General features: G+C 52.1%; 1 protein-coding gene across 1 annotated transcript in view; it reads right to left on the bottom strand.

Annotated features, from left to right (window-relative positions):
* GFM1 (G elongation factor mitochondrial 1) overlaps positions 1 to 17,553 on the bottom strand; it is a 102,653-nt gene that overhangs the window by 13,674 nt on the left and 71,426 nt on the right. The window contains exons 15-17 of the mRNA XM_075340680.1: positions 17,315 to 17,459; positions 11,420 to 11,580; positions 1,381 to 1,434 (exon numbers count right to left, since the gene is read on the bottom strand). Of these exons, the coding sequence (XP_075196795.1) occupies positions 1,381 to 1,434; positions 11,420 to 11,580; positions 17,315 to 17,459 (360 nt within the window). The remainder of the gene's footprint in view (positions 1 to 1,380; positions 1,435 to 11,419; positions 11,581 to 17,314; positions 17,460 to 17,553) is intronic.

The raw sequence follows: 17,553 nt of genomic DNA on the forward strand, positions 1-17,553 counted from the left end.
GCACAAACGCGGTCAGCGCCGCGGTCCCCGGTGCACTATCACACCCAGCAATGCTGGAGTGTTGCTGTGCGCGGTCCCCACGGGGACACAGAGTACCTTAAAGTAGCAGGGCCATGTCCCTGAACGATACCCGGCTCCTATCCAGCAGGCTCCTCAGGAGTTGTGGATGAAGCACGGTCTCAGTGCCTGGAGACCGATAGGATCCCACTTCACCCAGAGCCCTAAGGGGGATGGGGAAGGAAAACAGCATGTGGGCTCCAGCCTCCGTACCCGCAATGGATACCTCAACCTTAACAACACCGCCGACAAGAGTGGGGTGAGAAGGGAGCATGCTGGGGGCCCTATATGGGCCCACTTTTCTTCCATCCGACATAGTCAGCAGCTGCTGCTGACTAATCTGTGGAGCTGTGCGTGCATGTCTGCCTCCTTCGCACAAAGCAAAAAAACTGAGGAGCCCGTGGGAGCACGGGGGGTGTATAGGCAGAAGGGGAGGGGCTTTACACTTTTAGTGTATTACTTTGTGCGGCCTCCGGAGGCATAGCCTATACACCCAATTGTCTGGGTCTCCCAATGGAGCGACAAAGAAAGGTATTTACTGCAGTGGGTACTCATATTATACACTAGTCCCAGAGAAGACGAGCATGTATCCTGAGTCCCCATAGTGGTGGTGTTGATTTCTTTCCCCTTTCCGAGGCCAAAGTGCGTTGGGAGGCTACTCCTCCTTCACCTGACTTCTAATTTGTGTGTTACATAATGTATCTAACTGAATACCTGGGAAATGTTTCTTTTACATGTATAACTGTTTGTTTTACTGTAAAACTTATTTAAAAATCTTTTTTCAAAAATAAAAAGTTGAAGAAAAAAAAAAGAAAAGCTACCATGGATTTTAACATCCAAAATTATTTTCTGTTCAAAGAAATTAACCTGTGCCAGAAGGTTTCCAGTAGTAGCTAGTCCCTTCTGATTAAATATACAATCCCCATATGTGCAAGTATATGTGAGATGTGATCAGGGTGCAGGGCACAGAGCTTCCAGCTATAATATTAGGTGTATGACTATATGATGGATTATTGAGGTGACCGCTATGGCTGTAATCCTGCCGCACATGACGATACCATTAGGCTGAATTCACATTCATGTTTTTTTATGCGCTCTACATTACATCAGGGAACAATGCATTATGCCACATTGGTCTATGATCAGACCAAAGTCAGACACATCTAATGATATATGAATGGGGCCAAAGGCTGTAATAAGTCTTCTATCTGCAAAACACCCCCCAAAAAACTGTGGAACATATGCAAAACTCAGACATGGAAGTGGGGCCACAAGAAGAGAAATCAAGATCACTTCTTGCTTCGCTCCCAGCACCACACATACCTCTGTACAGGATCGCAGCTCACTTGCATAGCCAAACATATCATTAAGAGGAACCTATAAAAAAAAAAAAAAAAAGATAAAAAATAAATACGCACCATCAAGTATTTCAATGCATTACACATAACTGCAATGGAAACTGGTCTGATTCTGTACAATGGCTGCTCATAGGAATAAGGTAAAGCACAAATTTATGTATACAGTACAGTAGTATGAAAGTCAGCCCACCATACTAACACTGAACAGATCATCTGCCAGCCTGACACTGAGCAAATGCAGAAACCATATTTCCCAGTCACAGAATGAGGTGGTATCACATGATCCTTATACGACAATAAATCAGGGAATCCACACCAGAAAACTGCAATACCGAAAAGGGGCAGGGCATTACTAAAAATAAAAACTTTTTAAAAATTGCCCATGTGAATGCTACTAAAAACAAAAAAAAACAAAAAAAAAATTAACCACAAACTCCTGCTGAAGATTGGGCACAGCTTTGCTCTACAAAAAGGGTAAAACCTGCAATGAAAATCTGCAGCATAAATTGGTCATGATTTTTAACTCTCAGATCAGGTCAATTTATGCTGCGGATATTTTTTTCTGCGGAGAATGGATGAGATTTCACCAAAGCTCATCCACAATGCAAGCATTGCAAAATAGTAAGAACGTCAGCTCCGGGCGCAAAAAACAAGCCCTTATACAGCGCCATCCACCAAGAAATGAAAACATTACAGTTCTTCAAAAATGGCGATACAGGCAAAACATGTTTTTAAGAATTTCCAAATATTAGTTTTCTCCTCTGAAATGTTAAAATAAAACTATGCAAGTTCGGTATCGCCCGGACCTGGGAATCATACTGCCTGCTCATTTTTGACATATAACAGCTGTAAAAACAAAAGAAAAAAAAACCCAAAAACACAACTTCTGGATTGCCCCTTTTTTTTTTGCAATTTTTTGCAATTTCCGAGCACATAGTTTTTTGATTTTTTTTTCACCCCTTTCAGTACATCACATGACAAAATGTATGGCGATAATCAAAAGTACAACTCAACTACACAATTAATAAGCCCTCATATGTCTATGTGGTTGGATTAATAAAATACATGCGCCTCTTGGAAGAAGGGAGGGAACAAAAGCGCAAAGAAGGGAATTTTGTTTACTTACCGTAAATTCCTTTTCTTCTAGCTCCAATTGGGAGACCCAGACAGTGGGTGTATAGCTACTGCCTCTGGAGGCCGCACAAAGAACTACACTTAAAAGTGTAAGGCCCCTCCCCTTCTGGCTATACACCCTCCCGTAGGAGTACAGATTCCTCAGTTTTAGTACCAAAGCAAGAAGGAGGAAAGCCAATAACAGTTTCAAAAACAAATTCAATCCGATAACTAGATCGGAGAACTTAAGAAACAACGTGAACAACATGTGCACCCGAAAAAAACGAAACCCTAAAAACAGATAGGGCGGGTGCTGGGTCTCCCAATTGGAGCTAGAAGAAAAGGAATTTACGGTAAGTAAACAAAATTCCCTTCTTCTTTTTCGCTCCTAATTGGGAGACCCAGACAGTGGGACGTCCAAAAGCAGTCCCTGGGTGGGTAAAAAGATACCACATGAACGGGCTGTCATACAGCCTCTTCCTACAGGTGGGCCACCGCCGCCTGGAGGACCTGTCTACCTAGGCTGGCGTCTGCCGAAGCGTAGGTATGCACTTGATAGTGTTTGGTAAACGTGTGCAGACTCGACCAGGTAGCCGCCTGGCACACTTGCTGAGCCGTAGCCTGATGCCTCAACGCCCAGGACGCACCAACGGCTCTGGTAGAATGGGCCTTCAGTCCAGATGGAATCTGAAGCCCAGCAGAACGGTATGTGTGAAGAATTGGTTCCTTGATCCACCGCGCCAGGGTGGATTTGGAAGCTTGCGATCCCTTATGCTGACCAGCGACTAGGACAAAGAGCGCATCCGAACGGCGTAGAGGCGCCGTGCGAGAAATGTAAATCCTGAGTGCTCTCACCAGGTCCAACAGATGTAAACCCTTTTCAAATTGGTGAACTGGATGCGGACACAAAGATGGCAAAGTGATATCCTGATTGAGATGAAAGGAAGAAACCACCTTGGGAGAAAACTCTGGAATTGGACGCAGTACTACCTTGTCTTGGTGAAATACCAGGAAGGGAGATTTGCAAGATAACGCCGCCAGCTCGGACACTCTTCGAAGAGACGTGACCGCTACAAGAAAAACTACCTTTTGTGAAAGCCGAGAAAGGGGAACCTCTTTCAAAGGCTCGAAAGGCGGCTTTTGAAGAGCAAGGAGAACCTTGTTCAGATCCCAGGGTTCCAATGGCCGTCTGTAAGGAGGAACGATATGACAAACTCCTTGGAGAAACGTGCGTACTTTAGAAAGCTGTGCCAAGCGCTTCTGAAAGAATACGGATAACGCGGAGACTTGACCCTTAAGCGAGCTAAGGGACAAACCTTTTTCCAACCCAGACTGCAGGAAGGAAAGAAAAATTGGCAATGCAAATGGCCAGGGAGAAAACCCTTGAGCCAAGCACCACGCTAAGAATATCTTCCACGTCCTGTGATAGATCTTAGCTGAGGATGGTTTTCTAGCCTGTCTCATTGTGGCAACAACTCCCTGAGATAAACCTGAGGCCGCTAGGATCCAGGACTCAATGGCCACACAGTCAGGTTCAGGGCCGCAGAATTCAGATGGAAAAACGGCCCTTGAGACAGCAGATCTGGACGGTCTGGTAGTGCCCACGGTTGGCCTACCGTGAGATGCCACAGATCCGGGTACCACGACCTTCTTGGCCAATTTGGAGCGACGAGTATGGCTCGCTGGCAGTCGGACTTGATTTTCCGGAGAACTCTGGGTAACAATGCTAGAGGTGGGAACACATAGGGGAGTCGGAATTGCGACCAATCCTGAACCAACGCGTCTGCCGCCAGCGCTCGGTGATCGTGAGACCGTGCCATGAAAACTGGGACCTTGTTGTTGTGCCGTGACGCCATCAGATCGACGTCCGGCGACCCCCAGCGGCAACAGATCTGTTGAAACACGTCCGGGTGAAGGGACCATTCTCCTGCGTCCATGCCCTGGCGACTGAGAAAGTCTGCTTCCCAGTTTTCCACGCCTGGGATGTGAACTGCAGATATGGTGGACGCTCTGCTTTCCACCCACGTCAAAATCCGCTGGACTTCTTGAAAAGCTTGGCGACTGCGTGTTCCCCCTTGGTGGTTGATGTACGCCACCGCCGTGGAATTGTCCGACTGAATCCGAATCTGCTTGCCTTCCAGCCATTGTTGGAAGGCACGCAGGGCAAGATAGATTGCTCTGATTTCCAGAACATTGATCTGCAAGGTGGACTCTTCCTGAGTCCACGTCCCCTGAGCCCTGTGGTGGAGAAACACCGCTCCCCACCCTGATAGGCTCGCATCTGTCGTGACCACTGCCCAGGACGGGGGAAGGAACGACTTTCCCTGTGACAATGAGTTGGGGAGAAGCCACCAACGTAGAGAGTCCTTGGCAGTCTGAGAGAGGGAGACAGTCCTGTCGAGGGACGTCGAATTCCCATCCCATTGGCGCAGAATGTCCCATTGGAGAGAGCGCAGATGAAACTGCGCGAACGGGACTGCCTCCATTGCTGCTACCATCTTTCCTAGGAAATGCATGAGGCGCCTCAGTGAATGCGACTGGCTCTGAAGAAGAGATTGCACTCCAGTCCGTAGCGAGCACTGCTTGTCCAGTGGAAGCCTCACTATCGCTGATAGAGTATGAAACTCCATGCCAAGATAAGTCAGAGATTGGGTCGGGGTTAGATGAGACTTTGGAAAGTTGATAATCCACCCGAAAGTCTGGAGAGTGTCTAGCGCCACCTTCAGACTGTGTTGGCATGCTTCTTGAGAGGATGCCTTTATAAGCAGGTCGTCTAGGTACGGGATGACCGAGTGACCCTGCGAGTGCAGAACAGCTACTACTGCTGCCATGACTTTGGTGAAGACCCGGGGGGCTGTTGCCAGACCGAAGGGTAACGCTACGAACTGTAGGTGCTCGTCGTGTATGACGAAGCGTAGGAAACGCTGATGCTCTGGTGCAATCGGCACGTGGAGATACGCATCTTTGATGTCTATTGATGCTAGAAAATCTCCCTGAGACATTGAGGCTATGACGGAGCGTAGGGATTCCATCCGGAACCTCCTGACTTTTACGTGTCTGTTGAGCAACTTCAGATCCAGGACGGGACGATACGATCCGTCCTTTTTTGGGACCACAAACAGATTGGAGTAAAAACCGTGACCCTGTTCCTGAAGAGGGACGGAGGTCACCACTCCTTCCGCCTTTAGAGCGGCCACCGCCTGCAACAGAGCATCGGCTCGGTCTGGTGGTGGAGAAGTTCTGAAGAAACGAGTTGGCGGACGAGAACCGAACTCTATCCTGTACCCGTGAGATAGAATATCTCTCACCCAACGGTCTTTGACATTTGCTAGCCAAATGTCGCCAAAGTGGGACAGCCTCCCACCGACCGCGGGTGTGGGCATCGGAGACCGCAAGTCAGGAGGACGTCGTTTTGGCAACGGTTCCTCCGGCTGGTCTTTTTGGGCGTGACTGAGACCTCCAAGAATTTGAACGTCTCTGGTCCTTTTGAGTCTTTTTTGACGAGGCGAATTGGGACCTGCCCTGTCCTCGAAAGGACCGATAACCAGACTGACCCCTCCTCTGTTGGGGCTTGTTTTGTCTGTGTTGCGGTAAGGAAGAGTCCTTACCCTTGGAGTGTTTGATGATTTCATCCAAACGCTCTCCAAACAATCGGTCACGAGAAAAAGGCAAATTGGTTAAGCACTTCTTGGAATGAGAATCTGCTTTCCAATGTCTCAACCACAGAGCCCTACGCAAAACAACTGAGTTGGCTGACGCCACTGCCGTGCGGCTTGTAGCGTCAAGAACAGCATTAATCGCGTACGACGCGAATGCCGCCATTTGCGAGGTCAATGGTGCTACCTGCGGGGCAAATGCACGTGTGACTGAGTCGACTCGCGCAAGCCCGGCCGTGATAGCTTGGAGTGCCCATACGGCCGCAAAAGAAGGCGCTAATGACGCTCCAATCGCTTCATAGATGGATTTCAGCCAGAGCTCCATCTGCCTGTCAGTGGCATCTTTAAGTGCCGCTCCATCTTCAACAGCAACCAAGGATCTGGCTGCAAGCCTGGAAATTGGAGGATCCACTTTTGGACACTGGGTCCAACCCTTGACCACTTCAGAGGGAAAAGGGTAGCGTGTATCTTTAAGTCGTTTAGGAAAACGCCTTTCAGGATAAGCGTGGGGTTTCTGGATTGCGTCTCTGAAGTCAGCGTGGTCCAGAAAAGTGCTTAATGTACGCTTAGGGTATCTGAAATGGATTCTCTCGTGCTGCGAAGCTGACTCCTCTACAGGAGGAGCTGGTGGGGAAATATTCAACATCTTATTGATGTTAAATATAAGATCATTAACTATGGCGTCACCATCTGGTGTATCTAGATTGAGAGCGGTCCCAGGATCAGAATCCTGATCAGTTAAGTCCGCCTCATCACCCATAGATTCATCCCGCTGGGATCCAGACCATTGAGATGAATGTGAAGGCCCGTCATAACGAGCCCGCTTAGGCTGCCCGGGGCCATCGTCCGAGTCAGAGTCTTCACCCTGAGGTGTAGATGCCCGTCCCAGAGCTAGGGGCTGAGGGGGACCAGGGGGCAATACATGCACAGTGTCCGTGGTCTGAAGTACAGGCCTAGCTCGCAATGTGTCAAGAATTTGTGACATAGTGAGAGACATTCTGTCAGCAAAAGCTGCAAACTCAGTCCCTGTCACCTGGACAGCATTCACAGGTGGTACACCCTGGGACACGTCCAGCAGAGGTCCCGACTGTGCAAGCGCCGCAGGGGCCGAGCACTGCACACAATGGGGGTCCGTGGAGCCTGCCGGTAGAAAAGTCCCACATGCGGTGCAGGAAGCATACAATGTCTGTGCCTTGGCACCCTTGCGTTTTACGGGCGACATGCTGCTGGCTCTCTGCATGTGAGAGAGTCTATAGCCAAAGGGCGACCAGCGCTATGCAATACCAAGTATTTGTAGCCACAAAATACTAAGGATACTACGAGCACAAGAGGGGGTGAGCCCACTGGGCTGCTTACCGCCCGCTGAACAGCGGGTAAGAGGCTGCAGAATGCCTTGTCTGGGTCTCCCCGGCTCCCCTCTGCAGCTCAGCGTGTCAGCAAGAATGGCTGCAGGCTTCTGTGGAGAGGGGCGGTCCGTGGGAGTTCCCAAACAAAAGTGCGGGAACAGTGTCCCCTCTGTGCTGACTGTGAGGGCTGGAGTATGTAAAAACGACTCCAGCCCTCAGCGCTGATGCACTGGCCAGCGTCCCGCCCCTCTCCTGACTGGCAGGTCTGTGGGCGGGAACGAACGAACGCAGGCCGCAAAAGCCGGGGACTCGAGTTATCAGCGCGGCCGCCGTAAAAGCGCGGGCCGCGCTGAAGTCCCCGGCGCACCGCAAGTGCCAGCCGCGCCGCTGTTCAAGCGGCCGGCGCGACCGAGTTCTAGCGTGGGCAGCGTCCCGCCCCTCTCCTGACTGGCAGGTCTGGGGGCGGGAACGAAAGGAAGCAGGCCGCAAAAGCCGGGGACTGTAGTTATCAGCGCGGCCGCCGTAAAAGCGCAGGCCGCGCTGAAGTCCCCGGCGCACTACAAGTGCCAGCCGCGCCGCAGTCCCAGCGGCCGGCGCGGACTATTTCCATAAATGTGCCTGCTTCAGCAAAGCTGAATGAGGCCATGGCACAGGCGCCGCAGCGCTGATGTCCCCCGGCGCACTACAACACCCAGCATGCTGCGGTGTGAGCGCCAGATACACGGGGACACAGAGTACCTTGAGGAAGCAGGGCCATGTCCCTGATGTACTCCGCTCCATCCAGCATCTTCTCCAGGGGCTGTAGATGGAGCACGGTCTCTGTGCCTGGAGACCGGTAAATCCCACTTCACCCAGAGCCCTGTAAAAAGGGATGGGGAAGGAATCAGCATGTGGGCTCCTGCCGCCGTACCCGCAATGGGTACCTCAACCTTACAAACACCTCCGACATAAGTGGGGTGAGAAGGGAGCATGCTGGGAGTCTGTATAGACCCTCTTTTCTTCCATCCGACATAGTCAGCAGCTGCTGCTGACTAAGAACAATGGAGCTATGCGTGCGTGTCTGACCTCCTTGCGCACAAAGCTAAAACTGAGGAATCTGTACTCCTACGGGAGGGTGTATAGCCAGAAGGGGAGGGGCCTTACACTTTTAAGTGTAGTTCTTTGTGCGGCCTCCAGAGGCAGTAGCTATACACCCACTGTCTGGGTCTCCCAATTAGGAGCGAAAAAGAAAACAGAAACTCGCCATGTCAGGAAGGGTCTGTAAGTTCTAAAAATGTAATACTCCTATTGTAAAAACACAGAACATAAGCAAGGAGTTCCAGGCAATCTATATATATAATTGCCTTAGTCTGTCTGTCTGTCTGTCTGTCTGTCTGTCATGCTCCGAAATTGTGTCCTTACGGTGACACAAAGCTGATTGGCCGCTGGGCTCGCCATGGCCCCGCCCCCCCACACGGATTGGCCTCTCTCCCCGGCTCTCTGCAGGCCCCGCCCCCCTCACGCAATGCACGCTCGCTCTGGCCCAACTGACACGGAGCCGCGACTCCCAGGTGAGTACACACACACGCATCAGATCACACTCACTCTCACACTCACTCTCACACACACCTCCCACATCACAACATGCTGGGATATCACTTGCTTCTACACCGGCTCCGTCAGGATCCCGGCAGCGCCAGACATAACCTTGCGATGCTGGGATCTTGACGGAGGCCGTGAAAGCTGGTAACCATTATAAACATCGGGTAACTAAGGTCCCTTAGTTACCCGATGTGTATCATAGTTACCAGTGTACACCGGCTCACACTCACACACACATCACACACACACATCACATCGCATCCACACATCAAGGTCCTGCAGCGGCGGAAAATACAGACACATAACAGCACACACATAACAGCACACACATACACACAAATCAGATCACACTCACGCACACCTCACACATCACATCGCATCCACATACTCACAACATCCTGGGATATCGCTTGCTTCTCGGCGGCGGTACTGTGCTGTTGTGAGCTTCCAGGACCTGCGGGAGGATCACATGGCCAGAAGCATGTGATACCTCCGGATGTTGTGAGTATAAGCGCGTATGTGCGATATCGTCAGTGTCTGTGTGTGTGAGTGGATGCGATCGGGTGTGTGTGAGTGGATGCGATCGGGTGTGTGTGAGTGGATGCGATCGGGTGTGTGTGAGTGGATGCGATCGGGTGTGTGTGAGTGGATGCGATCGGGTGTGTGTGAGTGGATGCGATCGGGTGTGTGAGTGTCGGCAGAGGAGCACGGCGTGCTGGAGGAGGCTGGGAGCAGAGAGGCTGATCATGGGGAAGGCTGGGAGGAGAGAGGCTGATGCTGGGGGAGGCTGGGAGTGGGAGGCTGGGACGAGGGAGGCTGATGCTGGTGGAGGCTGATGCTTGGGGAGGCTGATGCTGGGTGAGGCTGGAAGGAGAGAGGCTAATGCTGGTGGAGGCTAATGCTGGTGGAGGCTGATGCTTGGGGAGGCTGATGCTGGGGGAGACTGGGAGGGGAAGGCTGATGCTGAGGGAGGCTGGGAGGAAGGAGGCTGGGAGGAGAGAGGATGATCCTGGGGAAGGCTGGGAACGGGAGGCTGATGCTGAGGGAGGCTGGAAGGAGAGAGGCTGATGCTGGGGGAGGCTGGAAGGAGAGAGGCTGATGCTGGTGGAGGCTGATGCTGGGGGAGACTGGGAGCGGAAGGCTGATGCTGAGGGAGGCTGGGAGGGGGAGGCTGGGAGGAAGGAGGCTGGGAGGAGAGAGGCTGATCCTGGGGAAGGCTGGGAAGGGGAGGCTGATGCTGGGGGAGGCTGGAAGGAGAGAGGCTGATGCATGGGGAGGCTGATGCTGGGGGAGACTGGGAGCGGAAGGCTGATGCTGAGGGAGGCTGGGAGGGGGAGGCTGGGAGGAAGGAGGCTGGGAGGAGAGAGGCTGATGCTGAGGGAGGCTGGGAGGGGGAGGCTGGGAGGAAGGAGGCTGGGAGGAGAGAGGCTGATCCTGGGGAAGGCTGGGAAGGGGAGGCTGATGCTGAGGGAAGCTGGAAGGAGAGAGGCTGATGCTGGGGGAGGCTGGAAGGAGAGAGGCTGAGGCTGGGAGGAGAGAGGCTGATGCTGGGGAAGGCTGATGCTGAGGGAGGCTGGGAGGGGAAAGCTGATGCTGGGGAAGGCTGGGAGGACGGAGGCTGGGAGGAGAGAGGCTGATCCTGGGGAAGGCTGGGAGAGGGAGGCTGATGCTGGCGGAGGCTGATGCTGGGGGAGGCTGGAAGGAGAGAGGCTGATGCTGGTGGAGGCTGATGCTTGGGGAGGCTGGGAGAGGGAGGCTGGGAGAGGTAGGCTGAGAGAAGAGAGGCTGATGCACACACACACACACATGCGCGCGCACTGCACAACACACCACACACACACACTGGGAACCACAAACAACTGCCCTACACAGACACCCACACACACAGACAACGCTGCACACACACAACACCCAACACACAAACACCGCGGCACACACAAATATACGCACATACCGCACAACACACACATTGCACAAAACATACCTCCCCCCAAAACACACCACACACACACAAACCGCGCAACACACACACACAACGCTACAGACACACAGCGCTCCACAAACAACGCAACACACGCAACACACATACAACACCGCTCTCACCCCCCGTCACACCCAGACAACACCCAGAACATGTACAGCGCCTACACAAACACTTGGTAACTACACACAACAATATCTATATATATATATATAACAAAAATCATACATGAACTACACAATACGTAAATTCTAGAATACCCGATGCGTAGAATCGGGCCACCTTCTAGTTAATAATATTGGGCTTGGATCCCGTAGCGATACTTACATTAGCATAAAGTGTAAAGTAGTCCTCGGCCCCGTCTTGTCCTACAATCACGCCATGTCTTCTGTTAATGCCAGCAATCACAGAACCTTGGAATTCATTAGGTGCAACGACTTCAACAGACATTATTGGTTCCAAGATGGAAATAGTTGCTTGCTCCAAAGCTGCCATAAAAAAAATAATGCAAATTACCATTGATATTGTGTTAGAAAGCGGTGTTCTGCTTCTTCAATCAGGTTTCTTTGCTACCATAGAAAACAAATGCATACTGTGACCAATTATCATTAAAGGAGTTATCCAGGACTTTAATTTTTTTTCTATGGGGTTAAGAAGTTACAGGTAAAGATAAGCGAACCTTTGGGAGTTTGGTTCAGCAGGCACAGTCGAATCTTAAAAGTTTGATTTGTGACCCCGACTTGATCCAAACCTCAAATGAAGTCAGTAATTGTGCAGGTCATGTCTCTGCCAACATGCTGCTAGCCATAAGCCACTTCTGGGGGAGGATCAGCGTGGTTTTCCAATTTTTTATTTTACCCTAAACCCTAAAAAGTTGAGCATAAGATTTGGAGTGTGGTGGCCCCAAGGGCTGATTGCCAAATGGAGGGATGTATGTCTAATGTTGGGCGTTGAAAATAGACATCTTGTCCGTGTCTCCGGCAGTAGTAATAACAATAAATACATATAAAGAAGGGAATTTTGTTTACTTACCGTAAATTCCTTTTCTTCTAGCTCCAATTGGGAGACCCAGACAATTGGGTGTATAGGCTATGCCTCCGGAGGCCGCACAAAGTATTACACTAAAAGTGTAAAGCCCCTCCCCTTCTGCCTATACACCCCCCGTGCTCCCACGGGCTCCTCAGTTTTGGTGCAAAAGCAAGAAGGAGGAAAAAATTATAAACTGGTTTAAAGTAAATTCAATCCGAAGGAATATCGGAGAACTGAAACCATTCAACATGAACAACATGTGTACACAAAAAAACAGGGGCGGGTGCTGGGTCTCCCAATTGGAGCTAGAAGAAAAGGAATTTACGGTAAATAAACAAAATTCCCTTCTTCTTTGTCGCTCCATTGGGAGACCCAGACAATTGGGACGTCCAAAAGCAGTCCCTGGGTGGGTAAAATAATACCTCGTAATAGAGCCGTAAAACGGCCCCTTCCTACAGGTGGGCAACCGCCGCCTGAAGGACTCGTCTACCTAGGCTGGCATCCGCCGAAGCATAGGTATGCACCTGATAGGGTTTCGTGAAAGTGTGCAGGCTCGACCAGGTAGCCGCCTGACACACCTGCTGAGCCGTAGCCTGGTGCCTCAAAGCCCAGGACGCACCCACGGCTCTGGTAGAATGGGCCTTCAGCCCTGAGGGAACCGGAAGCCCAGCAGAACGGTAAGCTTCGAGAATTGGTTCCTTGATCCACCGAGCCAGGGTTGATTTGGAAGCCTGTGACCCTTTACGCTGGCCAGCGACAAGGACAAAGAGTGCATCCGAGCGGCGCAGGGGCGCCGTACGAGAAATGTAGAGTCTGAGTGCTCACACCAGATCTAACAAGTGCAAATCCTTTTCACATTGGTGAACTGGATGAGGACAAAAAGAGGGTAAGGAGATATCCTGATTGAGATGAAAGGGGGATACCACCTTAGGGAGAAATTCCGGAACCGGACGCAGAACCACCTTGTCCTGGTGAAACACCAGGAAAGGGGCTTTGCACGACAACGCTGCTAGCTCAGACACTCTCCGAAGTGAAGTGACTGCTACTAGGAAAACCACTTTCTGCGAAAGGCGTGAGAGAGAAATATCCCTCATTGGCTCGAATGGTGGTTTCTGAAGAACCATCAGCACCCTGTTCAGATCCCAGGGTTCTAACGGCCGCTTGTAAGGAGGAACGATGTGACAAACCCCCTGCAGGAACGTGCGTACCTGTGGAAGTCTGGCTAGGCGCTTCTGGAAAAACACAGAGAGCGCTGAGACTTGTCCCTTAAGGGAGCCGAGCGACAAACCCTTTTCCAGTCCAGATTGAAGGAAGGACAGAAAAGTGGGCAAGGCAAATGGCCAGGGAGAAAAACCCCGAGCAGAGCACCACGACAGGAAAATTTTCCACGTCCTGTGGTAGATCTTGGCGGACGTTGGTTTCCTAGCCTGTCTCATAGTGGCAATGACCTCTTGAGATAATCCTGAAGACGCTAGGATCCAGGACTCAATGGCCACACAGTCAGGTTGAGGGCCGCAGAATTCAGATGGAAAAACGGCCCTTGAGACAGCAAGTCTGGTCGCTCTGGTAGTGCCCACGGTTGGCCGACCGTGAGATGCCACAGATCCGGGTACCACGACCTCCTCGGCCAGTCTGGAGCGACGAGGATGACGCGGCGGCAGTCGGCCCTGATCTTGCGTAACACTCTGGGCAACAGTGCCAACGGAGGAAACACATAAAGGAGCTGAAACTGCGACCAATCCTGAACTAAGGCGTCTGCCGCCATAGCTCTTGGATCTTGAGACCGTGCCATGAACGTCGGTACCTTGTTGTTGTGCCGGGACGCCATTAGGTCGACGTCCGGCATGCCCCAGCGGCAACATATCTCCTGAAACACGTCCGGGTGAAGGGACCATTCCCCTGCGTCCATGCCCTGGCGACTGAGAAAGTCTGCTTCCCAGTTTTCTACGCCTGGGATGTGAACTGCGGATATGGTGGAGGCTGTGGCTTCCACCCACAGTAGAATCCGCCGGACTTCCTGGAAGGCTTGCCGACTGCGTGTCCCGCCTTGGTGGTTGATGTATGCCACCGCTGTGGAGTTGTCCGACTGAATTCGGATCTGCTTGCCTTCCAGCCACTGCTGGAACGCTTTTAGGGCCAGATACACTGCCCTGATCTCCAGATCATTGATCTGAAGCGAGGACTCTTGCTGAGTCCACGTACCCTGAGCCCTGTGGTGGAGAAAAACTGCTCCCCACCCTGACAGACTCGCGTCCGTCGTGACCACCGCCCAGGATGGGGGTAGGAAGGATTTCCCCTTCGATAATGAAGTGGGAAGAAGCCACCACCGAAGGGAAGCTTTGGTTGCCTGAGAGAGGGAGACGTTCCTGTCGAGGGACGTCGGTTTCCTGTCCCATTTGCGTAGGATGTCCCATTGAAGAGGGCGCAGGTGAAACTGCGCGAAAGGGACTGCCTCCATTGCTGCCACCATCTTCCCCAGGAAGTGCATGAGGCGCCTCAAGGGGTGTGACTGACCTTGAAGGAGAGATTGCACCCCCGTCTGTAGTGAACGCTGCTTGTTCAGCGGAAGCTTCACTATCGCTGAGAGGGTATGAAACTCCATGCCAAGATATGTCAGCGATTGGGCCGGTGTCAGATTTGACTTTGAAAAATTGATGATCGACCCGAAACTCTGGAGAGTCTCCAGAGTAGCGTTGAGGCTGTGCTGGCATGCCTCTTGGGAGGGAGCCTTGACCAGCAGATCGTCTAAGTAAGGGATCACCGAGTGACCCTGGCAGTGGAGGACCGCGACTACTGTAGCCATGACCTTGGTGAAAACCCGGTGGGCTGTCGCCAGGCCGAACGGCAGTGCCACGAACTGGAGGTGTTCGTCTCCTATGGCGAAGCGCAGGAAGCGCTGATGCTCTGGAGCAATCGGAACGTGAAGATAAGCATCTTTGATATCGATCGATGCAAGGAAATCCCCTTGGGACATTGAGGCGATGACGGAGTGGAGGGATTCCATCCGGAACCGCCTGGTCTTTACGTGTTTGTTGAGCAGTTTTAGGTCCAGGACAGGACGGAAAGACCCGTCCTTCTTTTGAACCACAAAAGGGTTGGAGTAAAAACTGTGACCCTGTTGCTGAAGAGGAACAGGGATCACCACTCCTTCTACCTTCAGAGTGTCCAACGCCTGCAGAAGAGCATCTGCTGCAACCGCCGTACGGCTCGCAGAGTCCAGGATAGCATTAATAGCGTAGGACGCAAATGCCGACGTTTGAGAGGTTATGGAAGCCACTTGCGGCGCAGACGTACGTGTGAGTGCGTCAATTTGGGCTTGACCCGCTGAGATAGCTTGGAGTGCCCATACTGCTGCGAATGCTGGAGCGAAAGACGCGCCGATAGCCTCATAGATGGATTTCAACCAGAGCTCCATCTGTCTGGCAGTGGCATCCTTGAGTGAAGCCCCATCTTCAACTGCAACTATGGATCTAGCCGCCAGTCTGGAGATTGGAGGATCCACCTTGGGACACTGAGTCCAGCCCTTGACCACGTCAGGGGGGAAGGGATAACGTGTATCCTTAAGGCGCTTGGAAAAACGCTTATCTGGACAAACTCGGTGTTTCTGGACTGCCTCTCTGAAGTCGGAGTGATCCAGAAACATACTCGCTGTACGCTTGGGGAACCTGAAACGGAACTTCTCCTGCTGAGAAGCTGACTCCTCTGCTGGAGGAGCTGAGGGAGAAATATCCAACGTCTTATTTATGGACGCAATAAGATCATTCACTATGGCGTCCCCATCAGGAGTATCAAGGTTGAGAGCGGCCTCAGGATCATGAGGGTCAGTGGAACCTGCCGGTAGCGAGGTTGTACATGCGGCGCAGGCAGCATAGTAAGCCTGTGTTTTGGCACCCTGCTTCTTGTGGGCGCCATATTGTTGTCTCCTTTGAGCAACTCAACAGGGTATATAGCCAGAAATCAACTGTGCACCATACAGTGTAAAGTATAGCCTGTAAACATATAAACTATAATCACACTTCTGCACAAGTGGGGCCAGCACCTCAGGTGCTGCTTACCGCCCGCTTAAAGCGGTTGTGTGGCCACCAGAATCCCTGCCTGGGACCCCCAGAGTTTGTCTCCCCTCTGCAGCGTCCTAGGAGCTGACAGGAATGGCTGCCGGCGTCCTGAGGAGAGGAGGGAGCCGTGGGCGTGACCCAGAAAGTGCGGGAGCTGGTGCCTCACTGTGCACAGTGAGGGGGGTGGAGTATGCAAAGCATGCTCCAGCCCTCAGTGCTGCCGTGCTGTACAGCGGCCCGCCCTTCCCCTGACTGGCAGGGCTGGGGGCGGGAAGAAAAAGAGACTAGGCCCAAAAGCCGGGGACACGAGTTATAAGCGCGGCCGCCGTATAAGCGCGGCCGGCGCAGAGTCCCCGGCGCACTAACAGTCCCAGCCACGCCTCAGTAAAAACAATGGCAGCGGCGGTCAGCGCGGTAATCCCCATACACAAACACACTCAGCGACGCTGCAGTGTATAATGGCACAAACGCGGTCAGCGCCGCAGTCCCCGGTGCACTAGCACACCCAGCAATGCTGGAGTGTTGCTATGCGCGGTCCCCACGGGGACACAGAGTACCTTAAAGTAGCAGGGCCATGTCCCTGAACGATACCCGGCTCCTATCCAGCAGGCTCCTCAGGAGTTGTGGATGAAGCACGGTCTCAGTGCCTGGAGACCGATAGGATCCCACTTCACCCAGAGCCCTAAGGGGGATGGGGAAGGAAAACAGCATGTGGGCTCCAGCCTCCGTACCCGCAATGGATACCTCAACCTTAACAACACCGCCGACAAGAGTGGGGTGAGAAGGGAGCATGCTGGGGGCCCTATATGGGCCCACTTTTCTTCCATCCGACATAGTCAGCAGCTGCTGCTGACTAATCTGTGGAGCTGTGCGTGCATGTCTGCCTCCTTCGCACAAAGCAAAAAAAACTGAGGAGCCCGTGGGAGCACGGGGGGTGTATAGGCAGGAGGGGAGGGGCTTTACACTTTTAGTGTAATACTTTGTGCGGCCTCCGGAGGCATAGCCTATACACCCAATTGTCTGGGTCTCCCAATGGAGCGACAAAGAAAAAGAAATCCCTACTGTTTCTCTAGTAAAGATGGAAAGACACCTGAAGAAACAAAGAAACAATCACATCCAGGTAACAAGACTCAAGTACCTTGTTTTAAGGCTCCTTCTCCTGCCCTAATAAAAGACATTTCATTGGAATCCACAATGTGGTGAGCACCATCTTCCAGGACAAAGCGGATGCCGGAAATCTTGTGTCCTGTAAGGGGTCCTTTCTCACAGGCATCACGGAAACCCTAGAAGAAGCAGAACACAGACCTCATTAGCATGGCAAAAGCTTGCATCAGACAGTTTGAACAGCTTAGTATGGAACTCCTTGAAGAAAACTAA

This window comes from Anomaloglossus baeobatrachus, chromosome 3, assembly GCF_048569485.1.
Source record: "Anomaloglossus baeobatrachus isolate aAnoBae1 chromosome 3, aAnoBae1.hap1, whole genome shotgun sequence".
NCBI lineage: Eukaryota > Metazoa > Chordata > Amphibia > Anura > Aromobatidae > Anomaloglossus > Anomaloglossus baeobatrachus.